Consider the following 14733-nt stretch of genomic DNA (forward strand, 5'->3'; position numbering starts at 1 on the left):
GTCGCTCAGTGGTCTCCCCTTCCCACGGCCGTAAAAAAAGAAAAACTGGCTTGCTATGTATCTTTGGCCGACCTGTGTCCGTGTGTAGCAGTCTTGGCCAAACCCACAGGCTGGCTGTATTAAGGAGAGTGTGCCAGGGATGGAGTATCAGGGAGGCTGGTGGTGTAGATGGTGGTTGTGAGATGCTTGGGATATGGCTGGTTCTGTATATACTCTGTGTGTCTGTGTGTGTGCGTGTGGATGGAAAGAGGGGGGTGCGGGGGGGGGGGGGGGGGGTGCGGGGGGTTGCGTGTGTCGGTTTGTGTGTGTGGGCGTGCGCGCTTTTGTGTGTCAAATCAAATCATGTTGTTTATAGCCAGCCCCGTGGACCACCCACCATTTCAAGGCTGATTTCCCCGTCAGTTCTTTACACCAGTTGAAGTGTGTGTGTGTGTGTGTGTGTGTGTGTGTGTGTGTGCGTCCATGCATTTGGATTACATGAAGCTGAAGCTAGTTGTGAACTCCCTGGGACATGGCTGACTCTGTGCGAGCGCGCGCGTATGTCGGTGTGTGTGTTTGTGTATCAGTGAGAGAGAGAGAGAGAGTGAGTGAGTGTGTGTGTGTGTGTGTGTGTGTGTGTGTGTGTGTGTGTGTGTGTGTTGTGTAAAAATACTTCGGACTGCAGGACAAACAATTCCCGCCCTGCAGTGGGAACAGATGGAACGCTTCAAAACCTAAGATAATCTGTTTATTCATGTAAACACTCTCAGGCAGATAGTATACACACAATGATGTAAGTGTGTGTGTGTGTGGTGTGTGTGTGTGTGTGTGTGTGTGTGTGTACGTGCGTGCACGCACATGAGCACACACATACTCACCCCCAACCTGCACACCCGCCCCAGCCCACACATGGTATACACAACAACGACACCACACACTCAGTCCCACACGCAGACGCGCGCGCGCGCACACACACACACACACACACACACACACACACACACACACACACACACACACACACACACACACACACACTTCCCCCCGACCCCCACCTGTCCCCGTACACTGACACACAGAACAGTATTTCACACACCCAACAGCTGTAACTCCGATCTGGCCAGTCATAGACACTAATGTCTCACAGGGGAACTCCAGTGTCTATGACCCAGTACAGTTGGTGCGAAGACGAAGACTGGAGGAAGACTCACAGACAAAGGTCGGCCTGATACATAGCCCTCAGCCCTCAGATATAACAGAGCGCCTGTGGAAAGAGAGGGCGGGGGGGGGGGGAGGCTTGTTGCCACAGTTATCACTGGGCCTTGCTATCGCTGGCTAACGCCCACCCCCATCCCCCGCCCCGTCACCTTTTTTTTCTCAGTTTCAGTTTCTCCAGAAGGCGTCATTGCGGTTGGACAAATCGATAATTATAGGCAACACCACACCTGCTACAGGCAGATACGTGACTAGCAGCACGACCCACAACGCGCTTAGTCAGACCTCTGAGTGCAGGCGTGTGTGTTTGTGTACCAGCCAGAGAGGATTTCCTCTACTGAATTTTGCCATCGGACAATACTCGTTGCCATGGGCTCTTTTTCAGTGTGCCAATGGCCTGCTGCTCATCTGAATGGCGAGATTACTCAGGTATGATCTTCACGTCAAACTCCTGAGCAAGGGCGAGACGGGGAATCGAACTCAGGTCCTCACGCCGGCACATTGTGCTGGCAGATAGGTGTCTTAACCACTCTGCCCCCCCCCCCTTTCACACCCACACTCGGCTCTGAAGATGTAGAGCGGTGGCCCAGTGGTAATGCGTCTGACTAGGGGAAGCGAGTTTCCAAAGGTTCGAGTCCTAATACACAGACCGCGACCACCCCCCCCCCCCCCCCCCACCACCACCACCACCACCACCCCACCCAATCCCCCGTTTCCTTCACTACTGCATTCAACTCAGAGGAAGTGGATCAGGGGCCCAGTGGTCATGCATTTGTCTAGGAAGCGAGTACCCAAGGGTTCCTGTCCCATATACGGACTGGGATTTTTTAGGTCGGCAAGGGCATCACCAAGGGACATGACTTTGTATTTCCCTACAGACGCCTACCGGGAATTCGTGCCTGACAGCTGCTGCCGGAGTCAGGTGAGTGACAACCTGTCGCGCTGCATGGGCATGGCCGTCGGCTCCACCCGCTTCATACCCGTGCAGCTGCCTCCCGTGTACCCGGGCATGGAGAACAGCCAGCTGTACACGGAGGTGAGGGGTGCATACACAGACATACACGTAATTATACTCACACACAGATATATGCAGACATACATGGACAAACACATACACATGGACAAACACATTGTATATATACGCATGAACGCGCGCGCGCACACACACACACACACACACACACACACACACACACACTCACTCACTCACTCACTCACTCACTCACACACACACAAACGAAGGAAAGCAACACACACACACACACACACACACACACACACAAACCAAGCCACACACACACACACACACACACACACACACACACACACACACACACACACAAGTGAAACAAGGACGAGGAAAACGTCCAGCAAAGCCACAACAGCAAAAAGAAAAAAAAAAGGAAAAAAAAAAGCAGGGGGAGATAAAAGGAGCCATCAGAAGTGGGCGAAATGTCTGATCCCATCAGATGCCGACCACAGATCCGAATGCATGGATCATGGTCGTCTTGGGGAGACCGCAGAATGGAGAGACGGGTAAAGGCCTAGGCAGGGAAAATGACAGCCCTTACACACACTGAGATCATGTACAGAAAGGGGAAGTCCGCCCACTGGTTTGGTCATCACAACGTTGAAAACCTTTTAGAATGCTCCTGTGTGTGTGTGTGTGTGTGTGTGTGTGTGTGTGTGTGTGTGTTGTAGCTCTGTCTGTCTGTCTGTATCTCTCTCTCTCTCTCTCTATTTATCTATATGTCTGACTATCTATCTATCTCTGTTTCTGTCTCTCTGTCTTCCCCCCGCACCCCCAAACCCCCGGCGCCCCCTCCGCCCCCCCCCCCTTCCACACACACACACACACACACACACACACACACACACACCATTTTTTTAAGCAGATGTGCTGTGGCGTATATGGATTAGTCAGCACGCTTTGCCACCTCTTGGTGATGATGACGATGACGATGAAGACACCAACGATGATTGTGATGATGACGATGACGATGAAGACACCAACGATGATTCTAATGATGACGATGACGATGAAGACACCAACGATGATTGTGACGATGACGATGAAGACACCAACGATGATTGTGACGATGACGATGACGATGAAGACACCAACGATGATTGTGACGATGACGATGAAGACACCAACGATGATTGTGACGATGACGATGACGACACCAACGATGATTGTGATGATGACGATGACGATGAAGACACCAACGATGATTGTGACGATGACGACACCAACGATGATTGTGACGATGACGATGAAGACACCAACGATGATGGTGATGATGACGATGACGATGAAGACACCAACGATGATTGTGATGATGACGATGACGATGAAGACACCAACGATGATTGTGACGATGACGATGAAGACACCAACGATGATTGTGACGATGACGATGAAGACACCAACGATGATTGTGACGATGACGATGAAGACACCAACGATGATTGTGACGATGACGATGAAGACACCAACGATGATGGTGATGATGACGATGACGATGAAGACACCAACGATGATTGTGACGATGACGATGAAGACACCAACGATGATGGTGATGATGACGATGACGATGAAGACACCAACGATGATTGTGATGATGACGATGACGACACCAACGATGATTGTGACGATGACGATGAAGACACCAACGATGATTGTGACGATGACGATGACGATGAAGACACCAACGATGATTGTGACGATGACGATGAAGACACCAACGATGATTGTGACGATGACGATGACGATGAAGACACCAACGATGATTGTGACGATGACGATGAAGACACCAACGATGATTGTGACGATGACGATGATGATGAAGACACCAACGATGATTGTGACGATGACGATGAAGACACCAACGATGATGGTGATGATGACGATGACGATGAAGACACCAACGATGATTCTAATGATGACGATGACGATGAAGACACCAACGATGATTGTGATGATGACGATGACGATGAAGACACCAACGATGATTGTGATGATGACGATGACGATGAAGACACCAACGATGATTGTGATGATGACGATGACGATGAAGACACCAACGATGATTGTGATGATGACGATGACGATGAAGACACCAACGATGATTCTAATGAAGACGATGACGATGATGAGGACACCAACGATGATTGTGATGATGATGATGCCGTTGATAATGACAACAGCGAACGGATTCTAATGATGACGACGATGTTGATGAGGACGACAACGGTGATGATGATGATGACGACGTTGATGATGACAACAACGAACGGATTCTAATGATGACGACGATGATGATGAGGACACACAACGATGATTATGATGATAATGACGAAGATGATAATGGCATGCTGGTGATGTATGTGTTGATGGCCAATAAAGAAGGCCTCGAGTTGAGCACTAAAAAAAAGAAAAGAAGAGAGAGAGAGAGAGAGAGAGAGAGACGTGCTCAACAGACTTGCACGCAGTGATGACAATAACGATAATAACGACGATGATGGTGACAAGTTTGCGATGTGTGTTGATGAGAAGGGGTGCTACTCGCTATTGATGAGAAACAACAACGATGATTATGATGATAATGATGGCAACGATAATGACATAATGACATGCTGGTGATGTGTGTTGGTGACAAGGGGTGCTACTCGGTGTTGATGACAAACAACGATGATTCTAACGATAAAGACGACGATGATGATGACAAGCTTGTGGTGTGTGTTGATGACAAGGGGTGCTACTCGGTATTGATGACAAACAACAATGATTATGATGATAATGACGACGATGTTGATGACAAGCTTGTGGTGTGTGTTGATTACAAGGGGTGCTACTCGGCTTTCATCACCTTCCTGTCGGACAACATCCGGGTCCTTGGGGGCGTGGCTGGCGGCATCGCCCTCATGATGGTGAGTCAAGACAGTGTCCCTCCTGTCTGTCTGTGGGTTTGTCTGAACGTCTCTGTCTGTCTGGGTTTGTCTGTCTGCCCATCCGCCTGTGTTTGACTGTGCGTTTGTCTGTGTGTGTCTCTGTCTGTTGGTCAGTCGGTCTGTGTGTCTCTGTCTGTCGGTCTGTCTGTCTGTCAGTCAGTCGGTCTGTCTGTCCGTCGGTCTGTTTGCCTCTGTCTGGCTGTCTGTGTGTCGGTGTCTGCCTGTCTCTGTCTGTCGCTGTCTGTCTGTCTTTGACTCTATACATGTGTGTCTGTAGGTCTGATTGTCTGTTTGTCCTTCTGTCTCTGTCTGTCTGTCTCTCTGTCAGTCAGTCTGTCTGCCTCTGTCTGTCTGTATCTCTGTCTGTCTGTCTCTGTCTGTCTGTATCTCTGTCAATCTGTCTCCGTCTGTATCTCTGTATGTCAGTCTGTCTCTGTCCGTCTGTATCTCTGTCAGTCTGTCTATCGCTGTCTGTCTGTCTGTCTTTGACTCTATACATGTGTGTCTGTCTGTCTGTGTCTGTATGTCTGTATGTATGTCTGTCGAGCTGTCTCTGTCTGTCTGTGTCTCTGTATGTCGGTCGCTCAGTCTTCGTGTCTATCTGTATCTCTGTCTGTCTGTCTGTCTGTCTGCTTGCGTGCCTGCTCTTCCTTTTCGTGGGACTAGTGGCTGGCAGAATGGGTCCTGTGTATGTGTGTGTGTATGTGTGTGTGTGTGTGTGTGTATGTGTATGTGTATGTGTGCGTGCATGTATGTGCATGTGTGTGTATGTGTATGTGTGTATGTGTGTGTGTGTGCATGTATGTGCATGTGTGTGTGTATAGGTGCGTGCATATGTGTGTATGTGTGCGTGCATGTATGTGCATGTGTGTGCGTGTGCGCGCGCATGTATGTGTATGTGTGTGTGTATGTGTGCGTGCATGTGTGTGTATGTGTGTGTATGTGTGCGTGCATGTATGTGTGTGTGTGTATATGTGTGCGTGTATGTATGTGTGTGTGTGTGCGCGTGCGCGTGCGTGTGTGTTGTGTTGTGTGTTGTTGTGTGATGACGATGATGATGATGATGATGATGACGATGACGACGATGATGATGATGATGATGACGACGATGATGATGATGATGATGATGACGATGACGATGATGATGATGACGATGATGATGATGACGATGACGATGATGACGATGATGATGATGATGATGACGACGATGATGATGATTGTGTGAAAACCAGGCGTGACTTTTTCCCTGTTTTCAGATCATGGCCATGGTTTTCTCCATCTGCCTGTGCCGGCGCATCCAGGACGACTACTTTTTTGACTGAGGCTACAACGCCTACAGGTCCGAAGTGGTTACTTCGTTTCCGGACTGAAGCCACGCTACATTGGCAACAAGTCGAAGACCGCTACATTTTTTTGGACCCTGGCTACAATAGCTTCAAGTCCGAAACGGCTACTTTTTGGAACTGAGGCTACAGTAGCTACGGAATCAAGGAGCTCACACAACATCACACTGCACTATCATGCTCAGTAGTGTCTCATAGGGTCTGTATAATTATCGGAGGAATTTATGCGGGTGTTTTTAACTGAGGAGTGGTCGGGGGGGTTGGGGGGGGGGGGGGGTGGGGGGTAGGGAGGAGGAGGGTGAGTTCACAATTTGTCGGGGAGCAATGTTATGAATGGTCCAGTCTTTTTATTTTATTTCTTCTTTTTAAAAAAAAACAAAACATTTACTTATTTGTTGGTGTGGTTTTAAAAGTATTGAAACAAGTGGATTTGTTTGCTTATGTAACCCATAGTTGTTTTTACTTCTCTCCATTAAAAAAAAACAAACAAACTTTATATGGTATTCGTATATTTTGCTTTTCTGATTTACTTTGTTTGTTTTTGGTTTTTTTTACAAATAATTTCTATAACGATTGAAGAAGCAATGCGAGTACTAAGGATTTTAATTGGTAGTTTAATGAAATGTATAGCTTTTTCTTTTAGTCAAAAGTATGATTCATGAAGCTACGTTCAATATGTTTGATATTTACTTTTTTTTGTGAAGGAACATTGTTTTGTCATTATTGTGTATTTTATGTGATGACCTTTTTTTCCAGAACAATCCCTTAGTTGTAGTATTGGTTGATATTGAGTACAACTTGATGTGTTTATGGTGGCTGCCCGTTTCTTTATCTACCCATGTTATATATAATATATATATATATATATATATATATATATTATCTTTAAGGTTTATTTATTTATTTATATTATTTATTCACTTATTTGTCTTTGTTATATTTATTTATTTATTTATTTGTCTTTGTTATTTATTCGCTTATCTTTTTATTGATTTATTTAATCTTTATCATTCATTTATATATTTATCTTTATTATTTATTCATTTATTTATCTTTGTTATATGTATTTATTTATTTGTCTTTGTTATTTATTCACTTATCTATTTATTGATTTATTTAATCTTTATCATTCATTCATTTATTCAGTTAATCAGTATTCTGTTATTGTTTGCTTATTTGATAATGTTGATAACTGGAATGACCATGTCTGTATCAGTGTATGTAAGTAACTGGAATGACCATGTCTGTATCAGTGTATGTAAGTAACTGGAATGACCATGTCTGTATCAGTGTATGTAAGTAACTGGAATGACCATGTGTGTGACGTTGTCAATGCAGTGTTTTCCCATGTGTTGTATTGGATGTTTTCAATTTTGCTGATCTGCCACCTGTCTTGGACCATGTATTAATAAAGACTTTTTTTTATTATTGTATTATGAGCCGCCCTTTTGACCATCACCAATGACGCTTATGAACAATATTATTGTTATTGAAGTTAGCTTTTTAACTGGTGCCGGGGGTCGGGGGGGGGGGGGGGGCAGAATTTTGGACCATGAGGGGTGGTGTTATGACAGAGATGCCAGTTTTGATTGTGAAGTTTGACCTGTGCATGTATTTACCTGTATTTTCCTGTGTTTGTCGATTGACAACCGTGCTGTTTTCCTTGCCCTGGAAATACATTGTCATACACAAACAATATAAGGGTATGTAACTATAATCTCTGCCTGTCTTTTTCTCTGTCTCCTTCTGTGTGTTTCTGTCTGTATGTCTGTTCATTTCTCTAGCTCTGTGTCTGTCTGTCTGGATCTGTCTTTCTCTCTCTATCTCTTTTTCTCTTTCAAGGGCGTGTTATTCTGTTGGGAGATGATATTACTTAACTGAACCATCTGGCAGGGAAACAAGGATAGACATTTTGATGGTGTGTGTGTGTGTGTGTGTGTGGTGGGTGGGTATGTACTTGTGTTTGAATGTGTGTGTGTGAGAGAGTATGTGCGTGTTTGTTTCTGTTTGTGTGTGTGTGTGTGTGTGTGTGAGGTAGTGCATATGTGTGTATGTGTGTTAATTCTTGACCATTATTTTTATATATACCCCCTGAAGATATTCGACCTCTGTCAGTACCAAAAATGACAGTTTGCTCATCAATGATCTTCGTGGACAATGCTGTAGTCTTGTGTGGTGTATTGTCGTTGTGAAGTGCATGGATTACACAGATCATGACAACAGAATTGAGAACAAAATGTACTCTGTGTCACGTTGTGCGACATTTGTGTGTGTGTTTCTTTTTTTTCTTTTTTTCCTTTTTTTGGGGGGGTGGGGGGGGGTGGGGGCGGGGTTGTTTGTTTGTTTGTTTTTGTTTGTTTATTTTTTGGTGTGTTTTTTTTTTATCTGACATTGATTACGAACGTTCTAATAATAGAATTATGAACTACTTGTATCGTATGTCACGTTGTTCGATTTTTTTTTATGTATGTATATTTTTGTATCTGTTTGTGAGAAGACTTGAGCGCTCGTGTTCTGATTCTCAAACAAATGCATTGTTCTCTGTGTGTGTTGTCATATTTTCCAGAGGCCCAAGTGGCTCTGTTTGGCAAGTCGTTAATTATAACTGTTATGTGATATGGTTGCTATTAGTCGTATGTCTGTCACACAACCGGAAGTATAAGGCGGATGTTTTCCTTTTACGCGAACGATTGCTGAAGCAACGGTATCGTTATTGTTTTATGTTCGGATGTGTCTTTTCGTTGGCACCGTGGCAAGATCAGTCAGGCGTTGGACCTCCGATCAGGAGTTCACCAGTGATCAGGGTTCGAGGCCCCGTTTCGGCATGGTGTTGTGTCCTGGGGAAAGGCACTTTACTCCGATTTTCCTCACTCCACCCTGGTGTGAACGGGTACCTAGCTGATTTGTGGAGGGATGGCCTAGAGGTAACGCGTCCGCCTAGGAAGCGAGAGAATCTGAGCGCACTGGTTCGAATCACGGCTCAGCCGCCGATTTTTTTTTTTTTTTCCCCTCCTCCTCCACTAGACCTTGAGTGGTGGTCTTGACTCTAGTCATTCGGATGAGACGATAAACCGAGGTCCCGTGTGCAGCATGAACTTAGCGCACGTAAAAGAACCCACGGCAGCAAAAGGGTTGATAGGAAAAACAAAAAAAAAAAAAAAACTGCATGCAGAAAAAAAAATACAAAAAAAGTAGCGACGCGCTCTCCTCTCCCTGGGGAGAGCAGCCCGAATTTCACACAGAGAAATCTGTTGTGATAAAAAAAATATAAAGAGAGAGAGAGAGGTACGAAGTACAAATACTTGGACTGGGGGAAGGTTAAAACGGCGGAAGGTCAGGAATGGGCCCTTGCTTTCCTGTGCCGTGCCATAGACACAGTGGATAGGAATTCACTACCCTAATAGCCATGGAGAAAAGAAAAAAAGGAAAAAAAACAAAAACTGAGATCTTTAACCTTTGATATGATTATATACCCCCCCCCCCTCCCCCCCAACACCCCTTTTCCCGAAACCGTCCCACCGTTGTTGTTTGTTTTTTTTCCCACCTGATAGGTGATACAGAGTCTAAGGTGAATGGTTTTCGTTCGTTATTGATTTCAGCCGCTACTGCTGGGTGGTTTGGGTTTGTTTCATTGTTCGTTTGCATCTGTCTTTGTTTTTTGGTGCTTTGCTTTGTTCTTGTTGTTGTTGTTGTTACTGAATAGCTTCTGTGAAAGGTTGTTTGTTGGTTCGTCTTTTTTGGGGGTGGGGGGTCTTTTTTTTCTTTTTTTTTTTTTTACGAAACGCAGGGTGGGTTATTTTCTGTTCCTATGCTGATCTGTGCAGTGTATCTTTCAGTGGCCTGTCTTTCTCCTATAAAGTAATTTCCCAGGTTATATACAGGAAGGCTGGCACAAACTTTGGATCCCCACCCCCACCCCCACCCCACCTCCCCCGTGTAGTGTTTCTCGTTCAGAGACACAATCTCCAGTTGTAGAAGTTTTTAATTTCTTGTTTCCTCGCCTTGTGAGTGGAAGACCGCGGACCTATAAATAGAATGTCTACTACTTCTACTTTTGGTACGTGTGAATAATCTATTTTCCTGCGTTTGTAAAGCTGATGGTTTTGTTGTGTGATTCTGGCTGTAAGATACTCTGTTGCAACGTTGTCAACTTTGTCACAGAATGTGGTTCTTTTCTAGAACAGACGTGATGTGCATGTTCCGTTTTTTTCTTTCAATGGCGGACCTTTTGGAATGATCTGTTGGTTGTGCTTTAGCTTTGTGTCCTCTCTCTGATGTGGTGTAGCGTTTATGGGTATGTCCGCACGCTCTGACACCTCCTTGAAACTGAAACTGAAACTGAAACTTTTGTGTTGTCTTAGCTTCTTTCCCTCAGTGTTTTGAAGTCCAGTGTCAATCTTTTTCTATGTGTCAATGAATGCCTGTTGACAATGGTTTATACACTGTCGTTGTTTTAGTTACATCTTATCCATGGCGAAGAACTATCGATGTACAAAGATGACTTTGTGTGTGTGTGTGTGTGTGTGTGTGTGTGTGTGTTATATCTTTCGTTGTATGTTAGTGTGTTGTTGTTGTTTTTTTTACATTGTACATAGATCGCCGGGACTGCACGCTTTGACAGCATATGGAAGAACACACACACACACACACACACACACACAAATCCCCCCCTTCTCCCCCACCCAACCCCCCTCTACACACACGCACGTGCACACGTTGAAAAGAGTATCATTAGTAATCTGTCAATCAGTCAGCTTTCGTAACGGTGGAATAATCGACGAACGAAAGAGTGTAAAGAGTAGGTAAAGGGAGAGAAGTCAAACACCTGTCAGTCTGAAGAAACTTTAGATTTGTGCCCCTTACCCAATCTCAAGTCGTCTGCGTCATTTGCCACAGAAATTTTGAGTTGACATTATTAAAGTGGTGTGTGGTTGTGTGCTAAACTTTGATACAGTTATGAGCTATTTTCCTATTCTTTTTTTCCCTCCCATTGCTATCTTCTTCATTCTGCATACAACACAGAGCAGCTTGATTTTTATCTCTCTTTTTTTTAATTCGTTTATTTATTCATTTCTATAAATTCATCTTGATTTATCTGTTTTCAATTCATCGATTATCATAATTATTATCATTATTGTTATTACTCAAATAAAAAAAAGATCGAATTCGGAAAATGCATGAATATGAAGGTTATGTCTAACGCTACGAATATGAGTGACGTTGTCAGCAGACGACACACACACACACCAGATGGAAACTCTCATCATATAATGAACCGAGGGGAGGAGGAGAGGGGTGTGGAGAGGGAAAGGAGGAGGAGGAGGAGGGGGAATATTCGTCATGCGCGATGAACCAAAGAGTAAAACTCTTCGCATGATGAACAAAAGGTAAAAAAATAAAAAAAAATAAAAAAAAGTCACTTGACGAACCAAAGGTTTATAAATAAAATAAAAAATTTAAATAATAAATAAATGATAATAATAAGATAATTTTCTGTTTTGTTTGAAGCAGACAATAAAGTATTTTGATTTAATATTGAATAATGATAATAATAATGATAATAATAATATTATTATTAATAAAAGGTCGTATGACGAACCAAGGAGAGATTTTAAAAAATAAATTTAAAAAAAAAAGGGGGGGGGGGGACCAAGAGGAGATAAATCTCACTGTGTAATGAACCAAGGGCCGGGAAAAAAACAACTTCCTCTTCATTGCTCAGTCATAGGCTTTCTTCCTTGTCTTCTGTCTTCGTTCTTTCCATCCCTCAGAAAAAAGACAAAGGAGAAAAAAACAACTATGGGTCTTCTTTCTTTGGGACCGATAATTACCTGGCTAATCGCCCTCCAGGGAGACACCAAGAAGACCGGCCTGACGAAGAGCCAGACGACGACGGCGTGAGAGAAATGAGGAAATGCGTAAATGCATTTTTTTTTTTTAATTATCAATATATTAACAAAATAAAATAAGAAATTGCTTCTTTGCAGTTCGACGCCAAGCAGACAAACATTGCAAATAAACAAGTTTCAAAATACGCATCGAAAACAAGTTGCTACGATACTTGCACAAAGCTCTCCGGTCGCCACTTGTTTGTTGTGAACTGCTGTAAAACAGCGTCAGTGTGTGCGTGTGTGTGTGTGTGTGTGTGTGTGTGTGTGTGTGACACAGAGAAGATAAGTCAAAGAGTCGAAATTTCTGGCTCAAACTTGTCATACTTGTGAGTCAGTGTTCTTTGCGCGCTTATATATCCTCCCTCCCACCCCACCACCACCCTCCCCCCATCCCCCAGCTGGATGACAACGATGGTCATCATCGATCTCGATGGACACACCACCACCATATACACTTATATACACAATGGTACAAACTCGATTCAAGTAACACACACACACACACACACACACACACACACACACATTATCGCGCGCGCGCGCGCGTTCGTGTTTTCCTGTAATGTAGAAGGCAATGCGGATATGGTTTTTGCAATGGAACACGCGATGGTTCACACACAGGTCTACCACGAAGATTTCACCACATGACACTAATAGCCCAATCAGTTTTATCACAGCAATATTCTCCCACCTTTGCTTCCGTTAAAGTGTAATGGAGAGGGGAATATGGTAAGTAAAAGCTAAACCAGAAAGATCCCCCATTCAGTTTTTCTGATGGCTTGATTAAACACGTGGGAATGGGTGATTTTCAGCTAAGGGAAGTGGCGGAGGGGGAGTGGAAGGTTTCGATCAAGACTAGCACCACACGTCCCCCCACCCCACCCCACTCTCAACACACACACACACACACACATTCCCCAGGGTGGAGTCCCCCCCCCCCCCCCCCCCCCCCCGGGAAAAGCAATTTCACACAGAAATTTCTACTGTGACAAATGATTCAGTACAATACAGTACAATACAATACAATACAATACAATGCAACGCAATGCAACGCAATACAATACAATACAATACAATACAATACAACCGGTTCGGACGAGAAAAGCCACCAGGCTAAACCACACACACACACACACACACACACACACTGAACGTTGGAGCTCACAAACTCCAGTTAAACTGGGTTCAGTCCAGTACTAAGATCCTTTGTTTTCTGACAATTGGGTCGTGACTCCATTACACCCAACCCGAAACCAGCTGACTGACCGGCGTCATGAAACTGATAACGAAGGCTTTTCTGTGCTCTTCGGAAAGTAAGACAACTCCTGACAGTATCAACAATTGCCCCCCTTCCGTACCTTCCAGTGTGGGTGGGTGTCTGTGGAAGGGGTAGTGGGGCATGTGTGTGTGTGTGTGTGTGTGTGTGTGTGTGTGTGTGTGTGTGTGTGTGTCCCCGCGTGGTTTGTAACCGACTGACGAGTATCATTTTTTCGTCGTCTGAAAGATGAACAACGTTATAATATCATAGGTCAATTATTCGTGCTTTTGCCACGACCGATCTTTTAGTTTGTCAAAAGAAACGAAATCATTGATTCTTTGTTTAGATACCAGCAAGCCACTTACATTGTAGCATTATAGTTTTCCGTAGTTTTGACATACGTATACGTACAAGCCACATTCTGTAATTATGTCAATTTATTGTGGGGGAAAGGATTCATTGTCAGCCTTGGTGACTGGTATTGAATTTACAATTCAAACACTTCGCATGTCTGGTTACTTTTTACGGCCTCATATATGTGCCAAAAGCAAGATCATAGATAAATAGATTATTTAATAAACATGCGTTGATTTCATACCCCAATTACAATTGTTGCGCATAATGTCTTATCCTCTTTCTTAAAAAAAAGAAAAAAGATTTAATTATTCTCGTTCCTCTTGAGCAGTTGTAGTAGTAGTAGTAGTAGTAGTAGTAGTAGTATCATCATCATCATCATCATTTTACTAGTAGTTGTAGTTGTTTTTTGTGTGTGTTTTGTTTTGTTTTTTGTCCTATGATCAGTGCCAACACAGCTGAAACCCTCTCTCTCTCTCTCTCTCTCTCTCTCTCTCTCTTTAAACAACACACACACACACACACACACATCCACAAACACACACACACACACACACACACACATCCACACACACACACACACACACACACACACATACACATACACACCCACCCACCCACCCTCTCGCCATATACACACGTCCCCCAGTTCCACCTCCCACCCACCCACATGTAGATGTAGCGTAGCAGAAAGAGAAAGGAAGTCACCTAGTCCACTGTGGCTGACACAGAGCAGTAC

The 14733-nt window shown here is 44.1% G+C and overlaps 1 protein-coding gene across 3 annotated transcripts in view; it reads left to right on the plus strand.

Moving 5' to 3' along the window:
• LOC143285231 (CD151 antigen-like) overlaps window positions 1-6722 on the plus strand; it is a 118327-nt gene extending 111605 nt beyond the window's left edge. For all 3 annotated transcript variants that reach the window (XM_076592483.1, XM_076592486.1, XM_076592484.1), the window contains 3 exons: window positions 2073-2230; window positions 5044-5127; window positions 6405-6722. In XM_076592483.1, the coding sequence (XP_076448598.1) occupies window positions 2073-2230; window positions 5044-5127; window positions 6405-6470 (308 nt within the window). In that variant the 3' untranslated portion in view covers window positions 6471-6722. The remainder of the gene's footprint in view (window positions 1-2072; window positions 2231-5043; window positions 5128-6404) is intronic.
• The last annotated feature ends 8011 nt before the right edge of the window (window positions 6723-14733 follow it).

This window comes from Babylonia areolata, chromosome 8 (genome assembly GCF_041734735.1).
Source record: "Babylonia areolata isolate BAREFJ2019XMU chromosome 8, ASM4173473v1, whole genome shotgun sequence".
In the NCBI taxonomy this organism is placed as follows: domain Eukaryota; kingdom Metazoa; phylum Mollusca; class Gastropoda; order Neogastropoda; family Buccinidae; genus Babylonia; species Babylonia areolata.